Below are 23,283 nucleotides of genomic sequence, written 5' to 3' on the forward strand. Positions count from 1 at the left end.
ACAAAGTTATTGAAAAATACAAACTTTTCAATAAATTAACATTTATTTGCCTTTGGCCGTAACGTTGCCATGGAGATATGACCACAACGTGACACTTTTTCGTGCATGCTACCGGTGTTCATCTATTGTTATCACGTCAAAAATTGAAGAGCGAATGAGTCATGAATTTCTGTTGTGATTTCCTTTTCAGCATTTCAATGAGGTTATACTCATAAGTGGTTCCAGCAGTTATAAACCAAAAAAGTCTAGTCTTGTATATGATTGTTTCTTCGGATTTGGCTTAATTATCTAATGGCACATTATTTTTTCTGTACACTTAATAGTCCCGGAATAGTATTCGGCATTGGAACTTGGATGGAACTTATGAAAAGTCAGCATAGAATAATATAAGCAATAGGCTACTAGTTAAATCAGTTTCTTTTTTCGAACTGTCAAAACGATTAGACAATATGGAATTTATACGAAACACTAGCAAATGACGGTCAAGTTACCTACTCTTTATAGTTCGTTAGTTTTTTTTAGAATCTAAACTAGGTCTGTAATTTAAAAAAAAACTAACGAAATATCTAAACTTTAGATATTTTTGTCAAAACTTGTTGCCTACGCCGAAGTTTTTCTCGAATATAGTGTCATGTCTATTGGTATAAAAATAAATAAAAAATCTTTGAAGTGCGAATTACGTCGGGAGTGCGTACGTTGCGTGGCGGAAAACTAAATTATAGGGCTACCACGAAAACTGAAGCTCGCAAATTGCAGGCATCCTTCCGACCGCAGTTTGGGAACTTCGTTGATCGCGGTAGGCCCTCAGCTCAGTACTCAGTACCCATCAGATATAAGTTCACACAGAAGAACTTATATCGTAGTAAGAAAAAGTAAAACTCTATTTAGAGTTAGATCTAAGCCTCTACCAAAATGGATAGCGCAGGCTGTGCAAGTGTTATTTTAAACGTCAAACCTATTAAATTTGCTTGCACAGTCTGTACTGTCAAAATCGTTGTAGAGTTATCTTGGTCTAACTCTAACTACTAATAAAATTAACCATTGTTTGAATATTAATTACTCATAAAATTTCTAAATTATACTAAATAAGTTACCAAATACAGATTGAACTAATCATATTACTTTTCTAAGAACAATAACAACGACGCGCGCAAAAAAAAAACCGGCCAAGTGCGAGTCGGACTCGCGCACCGAGGGTTCCGTACTTTTTATTATTTGTTGTTATAGCGGCAACAGAAATACGTCATCTGTGAAAATTTCAACTGTTTAGCTATCACGGTTCATGAGATACAGCCTGGTGACAAACACACGGACAGGACAGACGGACAGTCAGACTGTCAGACGGACAGCGGAGTCTTAGTAATAGGGTCCCGTTTTTACCCTTTGGGTACGGAACCCTAAAAATCAAAATTAAGGTACTGTACAATATTTCACCCGCTCAAATATCAACTAGTGTTGATCGCAACGCTTCCTTATCATACCGGCTTGAGCTGCGCGAGAGCACGTGGTGTTTATGCCGACCAGAACTTTATAAAAGGTTCCCACTCCGGCTTGCTCCCATCGTGCTGCCATACACTCCACGCTTCGAAACAAAAAATGTCGCAACCTAACGAAGGTAAGTTTAAAAAAAACTTTAAAAATATACTTTTTGTGTTCTATTATCCGACCAATTTTGATGCGCCGGTTTGAACTGGAACTCGCGGCTTTCGTGACGCTGACGCCATACGGTGACGCGTAATAGTACTTGATTTTGCCGGGTTACCTTGTACGATGTATTGTACATTCAATTACATTGAGTTTTTTCATTGGTGTCATTTAATCATCATTTAATAGCGCCATTTGTATTTACGCATAATTCGGACCTATCTATATGACCTTGAATAAAATTAACCGCCATTTTTGTGTATTATCAATATTAAGATCAGTAGAAAATGCGCGAAATTCAATATCTTAATGGCTGGGCAAATTATGTGAAATAAATACGATATTTCACGTCAATGTATTTCCAAATAGAATTTAGATAACCAACCAAGGGCGCAAAGTTGTTTAACACTACGGCTATTGCGTGAGACTCGATCAAACGAAAGCGGAATCCTAAGCGTTGGGAGGTTTTCAAGTCACGAGTTGAAAGACATCAAAATATGTGCCATTATCAACCAAAAGGGTACTTATTGTCGGTTGTCAATAAGGCGCTATTTCCTTAAAGCTTCAATTTAAAATAAACCTTATCGCCAAGATTTTTTGGTTGAAAACGTCACATTTTTTTGTACTCGTCGACTGTAATTGTTCAATTAAGATTTCGTATACGAAACTGTATTTGGATACTTTTCATGTATATGGGCTCCCAACTCGACTATAATATTCATTTCGAAATGGTTTAGTCAACTATAATGAATATGAACAATTACGTGGCGCCGCGGTCCAGTGGAAAAAACACCGACGCGCGACTATTTCATGAGTAATACCTATTCATATATTATGCACGCGTTGATGTCTTTTGTACTATTGAGTACTTACCAAAGATAGATATAACTCCGTAATAGATGGATACAGTCTAAGGAAAAAACGTGCCTCGAAAATCACGAAAATTTGATTCTCGATCAGATGGCGCCACTAGTTTTGGCCAACTCTCGTATAGAGGGCGTTGACTGTTTCGTTTGTTATTTATAATTTTAACGCATACCAGTAAAAGAACATGGGTCAAAATCATATAAAAATAATTAATACAAATAAAAAAAATCATTTATCCATATTTAAATACATTTTAACGTATTTTTATAAATCTTCATATTTTTCATTTAAAGTATGTCGATAGATGGCAGTGAATTTACAGTGGTTACAAAATTTACTATGACGGAGCGGCGCTCTATCTTATTATATCCTCATTGGTACTTACCTAATTTTCTTTAATTATTTAGGGTTTATAGTAGAAAAAGTATTATTTTAGATGACTCTTAGAAAAAGTATTGTATAGTAGTAGTAGTCATATAATCAAGCTTTTCAATTTCGTACCTTCATTAGGCCACTCAGCAAGCTTCGTGGCCTAAACACGGTGCTCGACTGAAAAGCTGTCTATTATATCACGATTGTATAAAATACTATTATACATTTCAGCTTTGTCAGACGCCTCAACAAGTGACATTCCTACATACGAATAATTGCAAGTTGAATAAAAGCTTGATCTTGACATAAAAAGCGCGAATTTAAAACATTTTACGCGCTTAAGCTAAACCTTATTTTTAAAACTTTTTTTTAATTAATTGTATTTTTTTCCAGTCGCCGGCTACAAGCTCGGAAAGCTGATAATCGAGGGCAAAACAAAGCAGGTCTTCGACCTTCCAGAGGACCCTGGATACTGCCTGTTGATCAACAAAGACCGCATCACGGCCGGCGATGGAGTCAAGGCTCACGATCTCGAGGGCAAGGCGGCTATCTCCAACCAGACCAATGCTAAGGTCTTCGAGATTCTTAACGCTGCTGGTAAGAAACGTATAGTTGGTCAAGCAAATCTTGTCAGTAAATAAGAACAAAAAAACTATACTCATCCTTTTCTTTTGGGTGCTAGTCCTAGTGTAAGACAAAGAAAGTATGATTCTCTCTGTCTATGTTTGAAATGAGAGAGTCCTTTGACAAACTTTTTATAGATAAAAAACACAGTACGGCCACCCCACACTAGCGGCTTTAAACTACAGGATGGCCAACTTGGAGGTATACAACATTTTTTGTCGGCATTTTGTTTTGGCGGTAAATATGACAGTTGTTGCATGAAAATTACTTTGTGTAGATACGATACGGCAAATTTGTTACGGAGCGTTTTACGTCGGAACAACGTGTTTTGACGGAAAATTGCGGCTAATTTTTGGTAGACATTTTTGATTGGCCCCCAAGATCGCCTGATTTAACAGCTCTTGACTTTTTTCTGTGGGGCTATCTAAGGGACGCGTCTATGCTAACAGGCCAATGAAATGAACCTTCAGCAATTAAAACAAAATATTCGAGAAACAGTCACTGAGATAATAAATGCAGGAAATGTGTGAAAATGTGATGAAAAGGGTTCACATCTGCCATGCTGCTATAGGTGGACATTTGTCTGACATTATTTTCCATGTTTAACTGCCGGCCCTAGTATTTAACAGGAATACTTCATATTTTTTATATTTCATAGAATAAAATTACAAAACTAAAGTGTATACCTGTTATTTGGCCAGCCTTTATTACTCTTGAACTATGCTGGGGCCCTTGGGCACTAAAGATTTTGGGGCATTTTTGGAAAGCAAAGAAAGCGAATTAACCCTTAAGGCCGTTCCATCGGTTTGCCGCTTTCTTTGTCACATTTCGCAAGAAAGAACGGGAAAGAACGTACGCGCCAAGTGTCAATTTTGATCGAATTTTGTCGGTTTTTATTTATTTTAAAAACGTTACCTTACAATATCGAAATTCTAAAGCTATGAAATTACTATTTACGTTAAGATTGTTTTTTCTTCTTTTTTTGTTTATAGTATCACATAATAAATAACCGAGTAAAGTAGGATTAATAGTCCGAGTTAGAGGTTACTTTGGAAATTAATTGTATCGAGCGAGGTGTCATAATTCGTGTATCGGAAGCTATGTTGTTAAAGATGATATAGTCAAGAACTACATATATTTTTTCCACGTCTACGAATATCAACGCCTCTTAGAAAAACATGATCATATAAAGAGATTTTTCGCCTTCTGGCTCAGTATACATTTGGTAACAATATGCATTTAAGGGTTAAACTAACATTTTACGACTGATGAGTCTAACTAACTATGAGTAATTACATATTTAATATGTCATTTGCTGCAGTAGTGTGAAGTCGAGGCCGTTGACGGTTCAGCATCTGATGTGTGCTTGTCATTTTCGTCAATCGTCACCTCTTTTTCCTAAGATGAAAAGTCCCTTAGCGTATTTGTTTCATCAGCCGTAAAAAACGAAGTAAGCTTAGGTAGTTTCTCCGCTATTTCTTGTTGAGCTATAACTTTTTAGGGTTCCGCACCCAAAGGGTAAAAACGGGACCCTATTACTAAGACTCCGTTGTCCGTCTGTCTGTCTGTCACCTGTATCTCATGAACCGTGATAGCTAGACAGTTGAAATTTTCATAGATGATATATGTATTTCAGTTCCCGCTATAACAAGAAATACTAAAAAATACGGAACCCTCGGTGCGCAAGTCCGACTCGCACTTGGCCGGTTTTTTTATATACATAGACTAGACTAAGCTCTCAGTAGGTACATTTATGAATTAGGAAAACGGTCCACATGACACACATGTATCAGCAAAGAGAATTAAGTAGACATAGGGTGCTCACTCTCTCTACTTAATGAACTTAATGAAATAACTTATTTTGATTACATCTATTGTATTATTATCGATGTTATTGGCAACCCGACCTCCGACCTGACCGATAAGCTAGCAAGGTTGGTTGCATAAGCTTGCTACTTATCGCAACGATGTTTGTCGTATAATGACGATATTGTCGCCTGTCAATGCAGTTGAACTGATATTGATGGAGTGTAATGTTTGTGGAATGTTCCGTTTATTGCGGGGATAAGACATATAGTTATTAATGGTCAGGGCAATATTGATGTGCCGTCGAAAATATGTCAGCGATTCCTAAATGATAAATTATGGACAGATCTCACGTGGAGAACGTAGTTTTTTCATTACTAACATGATATTGCTCGTTCCGCTGAATGGATGTCTAATTTCACCCTTCCAAGGAGTTTTTTTTTATACCACGTCGGTGGCAATCAAGCATACGGCCCGCCTGATGGTAAGCAGTTACGGTAGCCTATGGACGCCTGCAACACCGGAGATATTACACACGCGTTGCCGATCCTTTAAAAACCTGTACACTCCTTTTTTGAAGAACCTGGAAGAACCCCATACTGTAGCCCCTCGGGAAAACCTCGGCAGGGAGCTCATTCCACAGCCGAAGCGTACGCGGGAGGAAATTCCTCTTAAACCGCACAGTACGCGACCATTTAGGTGCTAGGGTGTGAGGATGAACACCCTGCCGATGGCGAGCGGTGCGGTGATAGAAAGCGGCCGTTGGCATCATGTCAAACAGTTCTTCAGAGCACAGCCCATTGTACAAGCGGTAGAACACGCATAAGGAGGCGAAGTATTAACATATATGGACAAAGAAGTACCTATGGTATAGCTACTTACCAAATATCCTAAACAGTTTTCCTATATTGAGGCTACGCTACGTATACCTATATAAGATTAAATGTATAACCAAGAAAACTTTGTTGAACTGAAAATCATAACTCTAATATAGAAATAAACATTATGCATGTACTTAATAAATTTAAATAAATAAACCTACTCGTCTTGGCTAAGAATCTAAAATAAATATAAATTAAGCTAAGTACTAAAAACATGTGTTGTATAATTCATTATAAGAAATAAACAGATGTTTTTAGGGTTCCGTACCCAAAGGGTAAAAACGGGACCCTATTACTAAGACTCCGCTGTCCGTCTGTCTGTCACCAGGCTGTATCTCATGAACCGTGATAGCTAGACAGTTGAAATTTTCACAGATGATGTTTTTCTGTTGCCGCTATAACAACAAATACTAAAAACAGAATAAAATTAATATTTAAGTGGGGCTCCCATACGACTAACGTGATTTTATAGCAGTTTCTTGCGTAATGATACGGAACCCTTCGTGCGCGAGTCCGATTCGCACTTGGCCGGTTTTTTATTTATTTATTTTATTAGAATTCCGAAAAAAATGGGTTCATCCTAGACCGATCAAAATACATTATACCATCTATTAGCGATTCAAGAAGACCTTGTGACCTGCAGCGAAACACAAATCAAAGAGCAACGGAGCGAGCTACGCTCGGTGTTTCGCTGCGTGATCAAATCAGAAATGAGGAGATCCGCAGAACTAAAGTAGTCGAGAATTGCCAGACTTAAGTGGTAGTGGGCGGGCCACATTGCTCGCAGAACAGATGGCCGATGGGGCAGAAAGGTTGTCGAGTGGCGACCACGTACCGAAAGACGCAGCGTGGGAAGGCCCAAGACTAGATGGACCGACGATCTGGTTAAAGTCGCGGGAAACCGTTAATTGAGGGCAGCGAATGACCGTTAGTTGTGGAGATCCTTGGGGAGGCCTTTCTCCAGCAGTGAACGTCTTTCGGCTGAGATGATGAAACGCAAATAAGTTATAAAAATACCAATTTTACCGTTTTTTTTTTTCAGGTATAAAATCGGCCTTCGTCAAGTTAGTCTCATCTACAGCTTTCCTCTCCAAGAAATGTGAGATGGTTCCCATCGAGTGGGTGACCCGTCGCCTAGCAACCGGTTCCTTCCTCAAGCGGAACGTGGGTGTTCCCGAGGGCTTCAGGTTTACGCCGCCGAAGCAGGAGACATTCTACAAGGATGACGCTAACCACGACCCTCAGTGGTCTGAGGAACAGATTGTGTGCGCGAACTTCAAAGTCAACGGGCTTACTATCAGTGAGTAAGACCATAGAGTAACTTATACTAGAGCGGTACTGTCATAGTAAATTTTGTAACCACAGTAAATTCACTGCCATCTGTCGACACACTTTAAAACTAAAAATGAATATTTATTAATTATTTATATGATTTTGACCCATGTTTTTTCATTGATATGAGTTCAAATTGTTAAATAACAAACGAAACCGTCAACGCCATCTATACGACAGTAGGCCAAAGCTAGTAGCGCCCTCTGAACGAGAATCAAATTTTCTTGATTTTCGAGGCACGTTTTTTCCTTAGACTGTATCCATCTATTACGGAGTTATATCTATCTTTGGTAAGACTTTCCAGATAAAACTAAGTAAATCTTTGTTAAATTTCGTCCCTTTCTAACAAACACAAATGGCAATATGACGGATAAGGACAAACGATTATCAAGGGCTAGTTAGACGTAACAGGCGGTTATGAATAACGTCATTAAACTTTATCTTTAATCGGGGATTTTTGAAGAACAGTTTATTGAAACAGTTTTTTTTTATTAAACTTTAAAAACTTGAAAATTTCGTGAGTAGTTATATCCCACCTTGTAGCAACGTAGACCCACTGCTGTAACTCTTCAAACGTCAAAAATAATTAATTAAAAAATAGCTATTTATGCAACAAGTGCGGAAATCATCTTTATGCACGTGCATCATACAATGTTTTACTATGCATTGTGCGAGTAAACAAAATAAAATCATAAAGGCAAATAAGTTTAATTATTAAAAAATTGAAAACAAAAAGCACTAGTGCGGAAAAGTGGTACTTTCCGCATGATATGGCTCCGTAGGAAACGCACTTTTCGAGCACATGCATTGTAAAAGATATTTATTTACCAACACAAAAAACAATGAATTGCGAGTACAATAAAAAATCAGATAGAATAACAAATATTTGTGCAGTAAAATGGATGAGACTCAGCGAGACCGCTGATTTTCAGTCCCCAACCAAAAACTTAAAGCTAATTCTTAACTAAGTTATTATAGTTATTTACAGTACATATGGTGCTACTTTCTCGCACTAGTGCGTCAAATAGCACTTTTCGTGCATATGTCGAAAGTTTAAAGGGCCATATGTACTGTAAAACGTTGTACGATACACGTGCGAATAGGTAATTCGCAACTCGTGTCGATTTAAAACACTCCCTGCGGTCGTGTTTTAATTTATCGCCACTCGTTTCGAATTTCCTCTTTTCCGCACTTGTATCGTAAAATAAATAACTTAATGTTGAGAATGTTGAGATCTCTTAGAAGTATTTCAAGTATCGAGCGATCGAGGTAGGAACTCGAGACCTTCGTATTTTGTATCGAATTAAGGGGCAGTAGGTTCAGCTAGCAGTTTTTGAAAAACCATAGCGCTTTTTCAAACCACAATATGTTTGCCTGGAATTTAATTAGCAATCTTAAGGCCTTTCTCTAGTAACTTCATCGATTCGAAACCTGATTTTTTGACTTTCGTTCGATAAGCCCACTCCAGACTACGCGGCGCGAAGCCGCGAACGCCAGTGTGGAGTCGATTTCGCTCCACACAGACTCCACACTCGCGTTCGTGGCTTCGCGCCGCGATTCGCGCACGAGTGTGGAGGGGGCTATAGAAAAAAAAACACGAACATAGGTCTAAACTAAAACGCACCTTAAAATTTGTAACAATTTTTGCACAAAAGCTAAAAAATATGAAAATTACTTACAGTTACACGTTTCAAAGTTACAAAAATTAACTAACGTTCATTTCTTGTCCACATATCAGCTCAGGATGAGGTGGATTACATGAGAAAGTGCACAATCCTGGTGTTCGAGATCCTGGAGAAGGCGTGGGCCCTCCGCGACTGCGCTCTTATTGACATGAAGATTGAGTTCGGAGTCGATAGTGAAGGTAAGTTGTTTAAAAAGCGAAAAAAAAAACATAGGGAGTGCCCACACACAGTGCAAGTGTTATTTTAAACGTCAAACTTCTATGAAATTATGACGTATAAATAACACTTGCACTGCGTGCTATCAAAATCGTTGCAGACTTTTCTTGGTCTAACTCTAGTCAACTTTTTTGCGATGTTTCCGAGAACGATTTTTTCTGATCTACACGGCACGACCGAGTATTGACCCATGGTTTTTGACCACCACACACATACGAAAGGTAAAAGTTATTAGGTGTTGGGGGGTTTTTAGAAAAAATGGTACCATTTACTTTTTTTGAAAAACCATCAACTTTTGAGTTATTTAGACTCAGAATCTATTGAATGAGACAAAGAAAAAAAAGTGTCCCCGGTTTTTCATACAAATTTTGGGTGTCAGTTTAGTAACGGTCCATACAAAATGGATGTGAAAAATGCGTTACAAAACTGACATATTTTTTCTTTTTTAATCGATAGTCCTAGTGATTCTGAGTAGAAATAACCCAAAAGCACAGAATAAATAATAGTACTTCCGTACGGAAAGAAACTTCTTACAAAACCGAAGTTTGACAGCGGTTCAGAGTCGAATCATGCTGTCCCTTTCTAATATATGGCACTATCCCTTTCGGCTATTTAGGGTTGTCAAAATTCAACTCATTATTATCTTATCTGTGGTCGTGCACGCAAAGGTACGTCAAGTTGGGCCAACCCTAATAATTGCTCGGAGCAATGCTGAGCCGAACGGAGCCGAGTTTGCTCGAAGCGAGGAGTTTCGCACACCTGCCAAAAGTTGATGGATTTCGAAAAAAGTAAACGGTACACTTTTAACTGAACGTGCCTGTTAACGTGTTTTAACTGTTTGACAGGCAACATCCTCTTGGCTGACGTGATCGATTCTGATTCTTGGAGGCTGTGGCCCTCGGGCGACAAGAGGCTCATGGTTGACAAACAGGTACGTTTTCACCTTTTATAATATAATTATACCCCCCCCCCCCCTTAATACTAGGCCATCGGCGATTTCAACTAGCTCCCCCTCCCAGCCTGTTAACCTTTTGGACGCCAATGACGGATATATCGGCACCCGCAGGTCCAACGCCAAAGACGGATTAATCGGTCAAAGACCACAGAGCAACATAGACCTACGTGCATGTACATAAAGCTCAATTTCAGTTTTGACACTTCGGTGACGTGGCGTCCGTGACAGCTTTTGTGTCTAACGCGGCGTCGAAAAGGTTAAATTGTGTCTCATTCTAAAGGGGCCCACTGACTCTCAGTCCGCCGGACGATATCGGCCTGTCAGTTGTTCGGAACGGAGTAGTCATTAACAGGCGTTCCCCTCTGTCGAAAATAGTCGGCCAATGGTCATACACAATGTATAGTGGCGGACTGATATAGTCAGTGGGCAAATAGAAATGTCAAAGTGCCGAATGAGAGCTACCGTTTTTGTGCTCACCAGTTGGCGCCACTGTAGATGTAGGCCCAGAAAAACAGACCGCAAAATTCTTCTATGCTTATTTTTATAAAATCAATACGTTCTAATATACACAAAGGTATTTTAACGTCTAAATGTGCAATTTTTCAACCTGTTTCATTTTGCATATATTTTAGTTGGCACTATTTTTAAACCACTTACATTTATTGAGCTATGTCTATTGTTTACCATGATTAATCAAAGATGGACAAAGATTTACCACAATTAAGAATAAGGAGTGATTCCCGAATAAAAAAGCTTGAAACCCCCAAAACTTCTATGCATGGAGACTATATAAAGGAGCCAAATCTCAATGTATGAAAAGTGTCCATCAAAAAACAGTAATTAGGCGGCGCCACCATACACCGAAATACTACCAGAAACAACCTACGTAATTTGGTCGGGTTATTTGTTGCCTTAAATGGTTCATGTTATACTCATGTCCCAGAGCCACCGGAGAGATTAGGAACTATTATTTAAAGCTGAAAGCGGTCACTTTTGCAACAATTCTGCCATAAGAGATTGCGATCCTTTCTATACCATCCATACTTCTATGCATTTGATATTTTGAAAGACCCATCTACATCTACACTAGCGCCCCTAACGGCGAAATTAAACGCGGTAGCCCTCATTGGGAGCGGTCATCAACGGTTTGTTATATTTGACACACTTTTATGAATATCGCCAAAAGTCTACCAATCTATGAATATTGTCAATGTTGTCTATTTACAGCAACTGCCTGACACTCTTTGATAGAGAAAGATAGTCTTATTGCGATTCCTATAAGAGGAAAGAGAAAATAGTGCCATGCTTTGTCCTTATCACCGACCGGGTGGCATCATAGGTAGGAGGCGATGGCGAAATACCGAAATTTATAAGAGTGAAAGAGAAAAAATCCTATGCTGCCCAAATTTTATATGAATATTCTTTCTCTTACCCCCGGTCGCTCGGTGGCGCCTCTATTGTATATACTATGTCTATGATTTACAGGTATACAGAAACCTGACCAAGGTCACCGCGGCCGATCTCGACACGGTCAAGCGTAACTTCACCTGGATCAAGGACCAGCTGGACCATTTGAGGCCGACCGTCCACCACAAGGTGGTTGTGTTCATGGGCTCGCCTGCTGACCAGGACCATTGCTTGAAGATCGCCAAAGGTATAGTCTAAGTAATAGTATTATCATACAGAACGGCTACGCACCGCCCCTCCCCGACTCGAATTACCTCGCCCCGCGACAGGTCGCCGTTTGCCGACCGCTCAGTACTGTTTTAAAGCAACTTACTCACACAATGACGCATGCCGCGTGTACAGATGTGCCGTTCACACATAGAAAAGCAAGTGATTTTTGATGTATAGCGTGTCCGCCCTGTGGTATAGTAACGGCACCAATCATGTAACATTATAACAGAAAATTTGAAGTATTTTTTTATTTTCACCGACTCCTGCAAAATTTCTGCCGCTTTATGCATTAAAAGTTGAATGTCCTATTCGTTCTTTATGTTTTTCATGTCATGTATTTAATTATAGATACTTACTATAGGTTTCAATATTATTAACAAATTAAAACAATGTGTTTTTGCCCCAATGTATGGCGCCATTAAATTAATAACTGTTTAAAATTTTAGGTATCTACGTTAAACGGTATCTGAGAAAAACGCATTTAACTGATTTGCAAGACCGAAGTGATCCCATAAGTGTTCCGTTTTTCAAAACAAAGTTTTGCACGGAACACTAAAAACTAATAAAAATCTATGAAAAATAAAACTTAAGCATCCCTATGGCTCTTGTTTTTTTTTTTAAATTTATTTCGTGACCATGGAATGTGGCTCTTGTTTATGGCACAATGTTGCCAGTTTTTAAAAACTGATGATAAATACTTATTACTTTACAGGATTTTTCTATACCATCCCATAACATTCTACGGGCTGTACTTTAGCAAAGAAAACTTGTAAACTTGTAATATAAAGCGTAAATCAATGCTAGTTAGAATAGTAAAGTATATTTAGCCAGAATTCATTACAAGAAACCGTACACTTGTCTAAGATCACGTTTTTTCCTTCATATGTTTACATACACAAAGCTTTTCTCTTGTAAGGTTAGGTTAGGTTACACATGGGAGCATTTCACAGAATTGTTTACCAATGCCCTGTACAAAAGCGAATTTTCTGAATTTTTTATTTTTATTTTTTTGTCACAATGTAAAAAAAAATGCTCAGTATAATAATCATCGAGTTGAAACTTGTATAAAAGGTAATACACGAAATAAAATGCGTTTGTACTATGTACGAGTGAGCTCATGGAATGTCCCCGAAATATCATGCCGACCCCCTTTTGGGGACCGAGATCGGGAATGTACTTATATTGTTCCTCGCACTTCACTGACCCTTTTTAGGGTACCGTACCCAAAGGGTAAAAACGGGACCCTATTACTGAGACTCCGCTGTCCGTCTTTCTGTCTGTCACCAGGCTGTATCTCATGAACCGCGATAGCTAGACAGTTGACATTTTCACAGATGATGTATTTCTGTTGCCGCTATAACAACAAATACTAAAAAGTACGGAACCCTCGGTGCGCGAGTCCGACTCGCACTTGGCCAGGTTTTAGTTCACCCTTGCTTTGATGCTATATGTCTATGTTCATAGCTATATGTCTATGAGTGTATGACGTTCTTTTATTCTGTCACTAATCAAAAGGCTTTAAATTGGATTCAAATAGGATTCGACAAGTTAACTAAGTGCTCGCTATTTTTAATGTCCCGTGCCTCAAAAATAAGTGCATTCCCGTTGCCAGGGAGGTTTTGGGATTATACAGAGCAACTTTTACTATGGGACCAACCAAGAAATCGCGAAAAATTAATTTACCCTCCCATAGAAAATGGACCGGCCAAAATGTATGAAACAGCCAGTTCGTGTTGTAAAATCTACTCAACAAATTTAAGAAGGCTCCGTTTCCATACATATTATAAGCACTTAGTTACCTTTTTAAGTCAGTCGGATTATCATTCATTACCTAACGAGTTCTATAACATAATGAAAAAGCACGCGTGTTTAATATCTATGAGCCTAAAAGCGGTTCAATAACTTGCATGTTACGATCAAGTGTGTTGAAATAGTTATTTACAGTACATATGGTGCTACTTTCTCGAACTAGTGCGTAAAGTGCTCTTTTTGTGCATATATCGAAAGTTTAAAGGGCCATATGTACTGTAAAACGTTGCACGATACACGTGTGAATAGGTAATTCGCAACTCGAGTCGAATTTATCGCCACTCGTTTCGAATTTCCTCTTATCCGCACTTGTATCGTAATAGTACATTATGATACAAGTGTGCTAAGTTGGTCATCACACACGAGGCGATATTGTGCGCGCGAGCTGTAAGCGAGCGCGCAATAAGAAAGCCGATGTGTGTAATGACCAATGCACACGCGTTTCATACGACGTTTTTCAACACACTTGCAAGAAAAAAAATAAACTCATATTAATCAAATTTTAATAGTTAAAACAGTTAGTATTGTGTGTTTCATCTGTCATACTCGTACTGCCGGCCGGCCCTCGCTCGCGCAGGCGGTCGGGCGCGCCGGTGCCCGCCAGTCCGACCAATTAAAGAAGGCTCCCTTTCCATGCATATTATTAGCAATCAGTTAGCTTCTTAACTCAGTCGGATAATATAATGAAAAAGCACGAGTGGAATAATACACTGAAAGAGCACGCGTGTTTAATATCTAGGATTATGAGCCAAAAATTGGTGGAATAAAAACGTCGTTTTGAGCAAGTGTGTTGAAAATAACTATTTCCATTTCCAGCGGCGCGCGAGCTCGGCCTCGACGTGGACCTGCGCGTGGCCTCCGCCCATAAGGCCACCGAGGAGACCCTCCGCATCATGCAGCAATACGAGGACACGCACGGAGCGCTGGTGTTCATCGCAGTGGCCGGCCGCTCCAACGGGCTCGGGCCCGTGCTGTCCGGCAACACGTCCTACCCCGTCATCAACTGCCCTCCACCCGCCGAGCGACTACCACAGGTAACACATCAATGAGGGCTATCGTTTTTTTGCTCACCAGTTGGCGCCTCTGTTGATGGTGGTCCAAAAGACTATGGATGGTATAGAAAGGATGCCAATCTCTTATGGCAGAATTGTTGCAAAAGTGACCGCTTTCAGCTTTAAATAATAGTTCCTAATCTCTCCTGTGGCGCTAGTTAGGCTCTGGGACATGAGTATAACATGAACCAACAAATAACCCGACCAAATTACGTAGGTTGTTTTTGGTAGTATTTCGGTGTATGGTGGCGCCGCCTAATTACTGTTTTTTGATGGACACTTTTCATACATAGAGATTTGGCTCCTTTATATAGTCTCCATGCAAAAGACTAAAGAACAGCTGTCAGTCATTGAAGTGACAAGTGACATTTGACATTTCTAACTTTGCGAATACCACCATCCACACTGGCAAATAGGGTATTTGACTGTATTTAAAATAAATGATAACACCATGCAAGAAACAAAGCGTCAAAAGATTAATGGAGAAACATAGCAGTTATTTTTGACACAATTTATATTTAAAAACCCGTATTAAACTATAAAGAGTAGGTAATTTGATTGTGACGTCACATGCTAGTGTTTCATATAAATTTCATATTAGCAAAATCGTTTTGGCAGATTTAAAAAGAAACTGATTTGACTAGTAGTCAAATACCCTATAGGTACAACAGCAAAACGAAACGTAGGTTTTTGCTATATAAAACAATTTAAAAATAAATTTTTAACAGCCTTAATAGGGGGTATTAATCCAATGTTCTGCCACCAGAATGCAGCACTAGCCTTTTTAGTAAACCATAGAGTAACTTATACATACTGTACCTTTAATAGTCTTTTTGACAAGTTTTCAGAGATAACAAAATATGACATTGATGCATCAAGTCGGTTTGTTTACAGAGGATCTACCGGGAAACGCGAATCCGAAATTTCGCTACATGCCTCTTTATCTCTCAAATATTCAAGTGACAGAGAACAGCAATACGAAACGAGACGTAGGTTTTAATATAAAAAAATAAATTTTTAACTGTCTTAATTAAAAGAGCGGAGTTAATTTATGAAAGTTTTCGAGCGGTAATGTATGTAGGTATTCCGTACTCGTGTCAGTTGTGACGTCGCCTCATTAACTGCATAACTGCGACGTTTTGAATAAAAACAAAAATCACTAGACTAGATGATACATTGCGTTCTAAATTATTTTATAAGGGAAAATAAAAGTCGTAATTTTTTAATAAAACATAATTGTGAGTCAATTCATTGATTTCTGCAGCTTAACATATCCAAACAGACAGTGTAAACTGGTATTGTGTGCCTAAACAAATCTCAAAGTGTGATGTTATGTTGGTAATATACAGGATGATGAGAGATGAGACGTGAGCAGGACTAATCCTGCACACTCAGTAACTGTTGATTGATCGTACGTCGTATTTAGTTGAAACAATCAATCAATCAATCAATGTTAATTTATTTTGAACAAAAGTCCATAATGTGTTAAACATTAAACATCAAACATTTATTCAGCAAATAGGCCACAGGGGCACTTTTACATGTCAATTTTTACAAACAATAAAATTAACCCAAAATTACAAAAAACAATTACATAAATATAAATGTTAAATTACACAAGAAAAAATAATAATAAAAACTATACAAATAACAGAAGTAATAAAATTGTTTAGAGATGTAAAAGTCTCTAGGTGTCAGAGATAAAATGTATATAATAATAAAAAAGATCATCAAATTATCCAGAGATGTAAAGGGTCTCCAAGACTTGAATTGTTATATACCTATAATTAATAAAAAGACAAAATATTAAATCAGACAAACAGACAAGAACCGAATGAAGTGCCTCACGTTAATGCAACTCAAAAGTAAAGTTACATAGGTAAAATGAAGCCCGTGTAAACTTAAACAGACCGGTCTCCACAAACAGCACCCGTTCACGAGTATGACGCGTATCTCAGTTAGTAACATACATACGAGCGAGAGCGAGATATGTTGTCCTTCCGGATCGATCCCACCGACTGGGAAAGGGAGGCTGATGACCGCGACCACTGGAGGAAAACCCTGGGCAAGGGAGCAGCTGCACACGATGAAGCATGGCTTGACCTCCTTCACACTAGGCGAGAACTAAGACACCAGCACGCTGATTTCCCACCTTCATCACCGGGCACAACATTCTCTTGCCCGCTATGCGCTCGCGGCTGCCGCTCTCGCATTGGACTTACTAGTCATTTACGTAAGTGCCGCAGTGCTTAAACCACGCTGTTTAAACCATCATTTAATTGATGTTGAAGGCCAATGATGATGATGAACATACATACTAATACTTAAATCTAGGGTTAGTACAAACATAATATTATGAGTATTATAACAGAATTTTACATAATGGGGCATGTAGCTGCACCTAGTGCTTCAGCCACAGTGTCCCACCGGTCGTCCAACCAAACATAAACACCACATCCCAGGTAGCAAAATGACGTCAAATGACGTCAGCGACGTCGTAATGACGTAATAATGCCGTCATTATGACGTCGCTGACGTCATTTTATGTAATTTTGCTACCTGGGATATACCGCACATTAACAACAACATATACCAGGTGTTTACTGTAACAGGTAACAGGAGCATTAAATTAAGCTGTAGGCTGTACTCCTCAAACTGACTAATATTTGTTCAGCAACTTTTAAAAATAACTTGTGTTTTGATTTTCATTACACTTTAAAGTTTATTCTAGGACGCAATGTATTGCAAAATTTGTTATGTTTAAAGGGTGACAAGCAACGTCAAACACACAGATGGCAGCGTACATTGAAAATAATATTTAATTAGTATGAAAAAGGTATAATCTAAAAATTTCATAATTTTAAAAAGTTGCTGAACAAATGTTGGTCAGTTTGAGGCGTACAGCCTCCAGTTTAATTTATTGCTCCTGTTACAGGAAACACCCGGTATACTACACTTATAAAACATATATACCACACTTTTTCAGATTTTTTGCTTTTTGGACAAATTTAATTCTCTACAATCATGGTTATCCTACAACACCTAATTAATAAACATATGACTACTTAAACCGTAATGGCAGCATTTTGATTATGAAGAAAATAAACTGTCAAACTTGAGTTAGATATGAGTTTTCAAAAGTAACCAGCCTCTGATGACAGACTGACTCAATGGGGTTGGCCGGTCGAAATAATTAGCAGATGGCGCCAGCATAGCTTGCCCTGTCAATCCCTATAATTGTGTCAAATTTTTGTTTTTTTAATGCCCTGGATGCCAACCCTTTAAGCCAAATCTCATAGAAAAAGGGGTAAGCTATGATGGCGCCATCTCTGCAAACCTTTGACAGTTGCCAACCCCATTTGACATAGAATATCGGTAGTTTAGTAAGTATTCTAATTTTAGGGCGACCATGCATGTCGTACATAAATTAATAACTTTTTTTTTCAACGTCTAAAAAAAACATTAATCTCACTAATACTGATACGAAACAGTTGTAATTTACGAAATGCGCATCGTTGATTCTGCTCACGTCTTCTGAATCAGCCTGTATATTACGTGGGTTTATTTCCAGCCTCTATTATTACAAGATCCTTTATGATACCCCGTATCAAAGATAGATATAACTCCGTAATAGATGGATACAGTCTAAGGAAAAAACGTGCCTGGAAAATAACGAAAACTTGATTCTCGATCAGAGAGCGCCACTAGTTTTGGCCTACGTATAGAGGGCGTTGACGGTTTCGTTTGTTATTTATAATTTTAACGCATATCATTGAAAGAACATGGGTCAAAATCATAAAAATAATTAATGCAAATAAAAAAATCATTTATCCATATTTAAATACATTTTATCGTATTTTTATAAATATTTATTTTTAGTTAAAGAAGAATAAAGAATAAAGATCATTTATTTTCAGCTAAAGGTTACAGACATTCCAGGGGTCTCCGCACTAGGCAGTGCCTGTATCGCGGGGAACCAATTATAATTTAAATATCAGACTTTGTTACAATTAAAACTACAAACTAAGGCTTAATCTAGACACAATATTGAAACTAAATTTTGTTAAATATGGCTTCTGTCTCGGCATAATTTTGTGAGTGCAGCAGTTTTAAAATGTGTCGACAGATGGCAGTGAATTTACTGGGGTTACAAAATTCACTATGACAGTACCGCTCTAGTATAAGTTACTCTATGCCCGTATATATGATAAATCAATATCCGACTGCGTCCCGGCGGAGCAACGACCTAGCACGAATGCGTGGGGGGACTGTTGTCAGTATACCTGTGTATTGACCTAAAACCTCGTCCTGGATGCGAGGGCGTTCCTAGTATGTACCTTGTACCTATACAGGGAGTCGTAGCACGGTACGCTTATCACCATGCCTGTCACGTTCTAACAAGTATGTGAGTGCGAAAGTGACGGACTTAGTGATAGGGGAAACCATGCTGCGCGGGCAGGATGTCCTTAGCCATTGGACAGAGCCGAAATGTACATATGCATTAGGGTATTTAGAATCAGTATACCAAGTATCATAACCGGTGTAACGGTTAGGAAGAAATTAACAAATTACGATTTTTTTTACTTTGGATCAGCTTGTATGTAATAAATAGTATGAAACCTTCTTCGACCTTATTGATTCTCTTTTTAGGGTTCCGTACCCAAAGGGTAAAAAGTAAAAACGGGACCCTATTACTAAGACCGCTGTCCGTCTGAGTTGAAATTTTCACAGATGATGTATTTTTGTTGCCGCTATAACAACAAATACTAAAAAGTTCGGAACCCTTGGTGCGCGAGTCCGACTCGCACTTGGCCGGTTTTTTATTTATGACATTAGTAAGATTCTGACTTTTGACAAATGTCATCATTGCCGCGCATTTTCGAACAAGTTGTCAAAAACACTGCCAATGATTAATACAGTATATTTCTTTTTGTTGTCGATCATTAGAATTATTTTTTGTTTGAAATTTATTTTTTATATCTTGTTCTAATTAAAAAAAATATTAACGTTAGAGCATTCCTGAGAAGTAACCCACCCTACGTGGGATTTCAGGGTTTGTCCAATGGCTAAGGTCACCCTGTATACCTATGCTTCACAATCACATACACCGCACTACCTACACCGTTTATGAAGACTGCAAACCACTCATAAGTGCAATTTTACTTGTACAGTCGCCATCAGATATATCGGAGCGGCCGAGGCGCTCACAAATATCTGAACACGCCTCTATTTTCAAGGCGTTACAGTGTGTGCTCAGATATTATTGAGCACCTCGGCCGCTCCGATAGATCTGATGGCGACTGTACCTACTACTGAATATGGCTTTTGTTCCTCCCTAGAATTAATTTCTTTGTAGATATTTCAAATTTACACGAGTACGTACTGGTGGACGCAACTGAAAAAAATTCCGATGAATTTCGATGAGATTTTCCTGAGATTTCCGAGAATATTTCCAAGTCTTTTTTTAACTTTCTGCAACCTACCAACCGTCTTTAGTCCTACGGGTCTAAATTTGCCAACCAATAAAGCAAGGTTGTAAATTTAGAATTTAATTTCGATTATCGTTTTATCGTTCACGACTTAGAAACACTCTAGACGCATATTAATCACATTTAAAATTGGGTCTATCGCGAAATACCCGATAAATTAAAAAAAAAAACAAAAAAAATCGCGATAGACTCTATTTTAAATGTGATTAATATGTGATCAACGACACTCTAGACGCTTCTGCTCCTTTTTTGTCAATAGAAAAAGGCGGCAAATTTAAAAAAAATGTAGGCGCCAAGGGATATAGTCCCATAGACAATTTGGTTTTCGCGCCTTTTTCTACTGACAAGATTTGCTTGACCAACTATATTACTTACGATTACGATTTACGGAGACTGAACGCCGCAGTGAGCTTTTGGGGTTCACCAGTATAGGTTTTATGAAGGATTATTAGTATGGCAGGATCTTCTGTATGGTTGATGATTATAATTGAGAACACTACTTCATTTATTAATTTATTTAATTAAATATGCAGGCACGAAAAGAAACACACAGAATGTCACTATTGTCAAAGATAGATATAACTCCGTAATAGATGGATACAGTCTAAGGAAAAAACGTGCCTCGAAAATCAAGAAAATTTGATTCTCGTTCAGAGGGCGCTACTAGCTTTGGCCAACTGTCGTATAGATGGCGTTGACGGTTTCGTTTGTTATTTAACAATTTTAACGCATATCAGTGAAAGAACATGGGTCAAAATCATAAAAATAATTAATGCAAATAAAAAAAATCATTTATCCATATCTAAATACATTTTATCGTATTTTTAAAAATATTTATTTTTAGTTTTAAAGTGTGTCGACAGATGGCAGTGAATTTACTGGGGTTACAAAATTTACTATGACAGTACCGCTCTAATGCTATTGTTAACAGTTTAGAATTAATCCAATTTTAAGAAGAATGCTCTGCACAGGATAGGTAAGTCTATGTAAGTATAAACACAACCACCGGATTAGTACAAGTCAGTTTTAGGCTTATAGGTTAGTCTATATCACACACTTGTTAGTTTTACTTGATACGCACATTCGCAAACACACAGATGAGCTAAAGGCTCGGCCGCCAACCTCAATTCCCTACAACTATGTAGGTGATGTGCTCGAGTAAGTATTTAGCAAGAAGATGAGCCACCTAAGGGTTCATCCTTTATATAATTACGTCACACTAATTTCGAACGTCCGGTGTGACGTCACATTTTTCAATGAAATAGGTAAATCGAATTAAGTATTTTTAATATTTTATCAAAATATTTTTGACAAAAGAAATATTAGTAATTGTATAACTCGAAACGGATTAGGAAAGAAAATTAAACGATTATCGTTCTAAAAACTTGTTATTTAACTGTACAGCGAATAAAATAATTTAAATAAGTTAATGTGACGTCACAAAGTTTGTGACTCCCCCTTCCCCTTTGTGTGATGTAATTGGATGACCCCTAAGGGCGCACCAGAGAGTGGATCTACACTCTAATCTAATAACGCGAATGAAAAATTGCCTACTCCGGAGCACACAGTCGCAGCATCATCATCATCATCATCATCACTTACGATTATTATCTCTCATGAATACAATTTGTTTCCAGGACATCTGGTCCTCGCTCTCCGTGCCCTCCGGCCTCGGCTGCGCCACGGTGATCTATCCGGACAGCGCCGCGCTCATGGCGGCGCAGATTATCGGCCTCCAGAACTACCTCGTGTGGGGCCGTCTCCGCGCCAAGCAGCTCGACACGGCCGCCGGCCTCCGCCAGGCCGATAAGAAACTGAGAGGCCTAAAGTTGTAAACAGTATTGGCTTTTGAATATCAACAGTTTGAGCGCGTCACGTTTTGACGAAAGACTTTAATTTACTTTTAAGTACGTATCCAGTTTACGTTTATGTTTATGCGTATATGTTTTGTATCTTACATTCCGTAATAAACTTTGTTATTAATAATGTTTTTGTTTACTTACCACAACCGTTACCAAAAAAAAATTCTAAGTTCATCATACTAAACTAGGAATTTCGATAGATGTCGACTACGAAAATAATAGACGTTTTGGTAACAAAACTGATGTATGGAGTGAGCACTCTATGCCTACTTAATTCTCTTTGATATATATAGTTACAGTTTAGAGTTACACCATGTTGGCTGCAATTTTGATACCACAGGCTATACAAGTGTTATTTTAAACATCATTATTTTATAGAAGTTTGGTTTACAATATGTGCTATTGCTGCACTCTGGCGGCAGAACATTGCTCGCAATAGATTCAGAATCTTAATTTCAGATCATGTGAAACGGTCGGGGTGGTCCAAATTATGAATGACAGTTAGTTATGGATATAGAAGAGGCGAAGGAAAGACAAAACAGGCACATCAATAAATGAAAAGAAACGCTATTCACACATGTAAGTTTAAACATTTATTGTCCCATCGACTTTGAGTATAGGTAAAAATACAATTAAATCACAATTCACAACATTCGATACAGACATTAATTGACACAAAGATGTTTTTACACAAACACTTTGTGTCGTTCCTTAGTAAAAGGGCTTTGCGAATTTAGGCCATTCGATGCTTCAATAAAAGGTTCTTAGAGAACGATATTTTTTGGTTTTTGCTAGAATTACAAATGGAAAAACACCTCAGGGGTAACAAAATTTGGTCCGAGTCTGAATACAATTTAAGGTTAATGATCATAATGACATCCGAAAAGTCCACCCCTTTATTAATGCGCGGTTACACTGGATCGAATGTCGCATCCGTAATGGGTCATACAAAAATTTCACCCTGGCCATGCCTATGCGCAAATTTCCAGGAAATTCCGTTTTATTAGCATCT

General features: G+C 38.3%; 1 protein-coding gene and 1 long non-coding RNA gene across 2 annotated transcripts in view; both read left to right on the forward strand.

Moving 5' to 3' along the window:
* Positions 1 to 23,283, forward strand: part of LOC134755243 (uncharacterized) — a 132,984-nt gene that overhangs the window by 14,305 nt on the left and 95,396 nt on the right. The gene's annotated exons all lie outside the window — the stretch shown is intronic.
* On the forward strand, positions 1,460 to 22,395 carry LOC134755173 (bifunctional phosphoribosylaminoimidazole carboxylase/phosphoribosylaminoimidazole succinocarboxamide synthetase). Its single transcript, XM_063691678.1, has 8 exons — positions 1,460 to 1,615; positions 3,277 to 3,480; positions 7,237 to 7,494; positions 9,265 to 9,390; positions 10,273 to 10,358; positions 11,868 to 12,036; positions 14,685 to 14,902; positions 22,047 to 22,395. The coding sequence occupies exons 1-8, from the start codon at positions 1,597 to 1,599 to the stop codon at positions 22,242 to 22,244; spliced, it is 1,278 nt and encodes a 425-aa protein (XP_063547748.1). The 5' UTR covers positions 1,460 to 1,596; the 3' UTR covers positions 22,245 to 22,395.

Source organism: Cydia strobilella, chromosome Z, assembly GCF_947568885.1.
Source record: "Cydia strobilella chromosome Z, ilCydStro3.1, whole genome shotgun sequence".
In the NCBI taxonomy this organism is placed as follows: domain Eukaryota; kingdom Metazoa; phylum Arthropoda; class Insecta; order Lepidoptera; family Tortricidae; genus Cydia; species Cydia strobilella.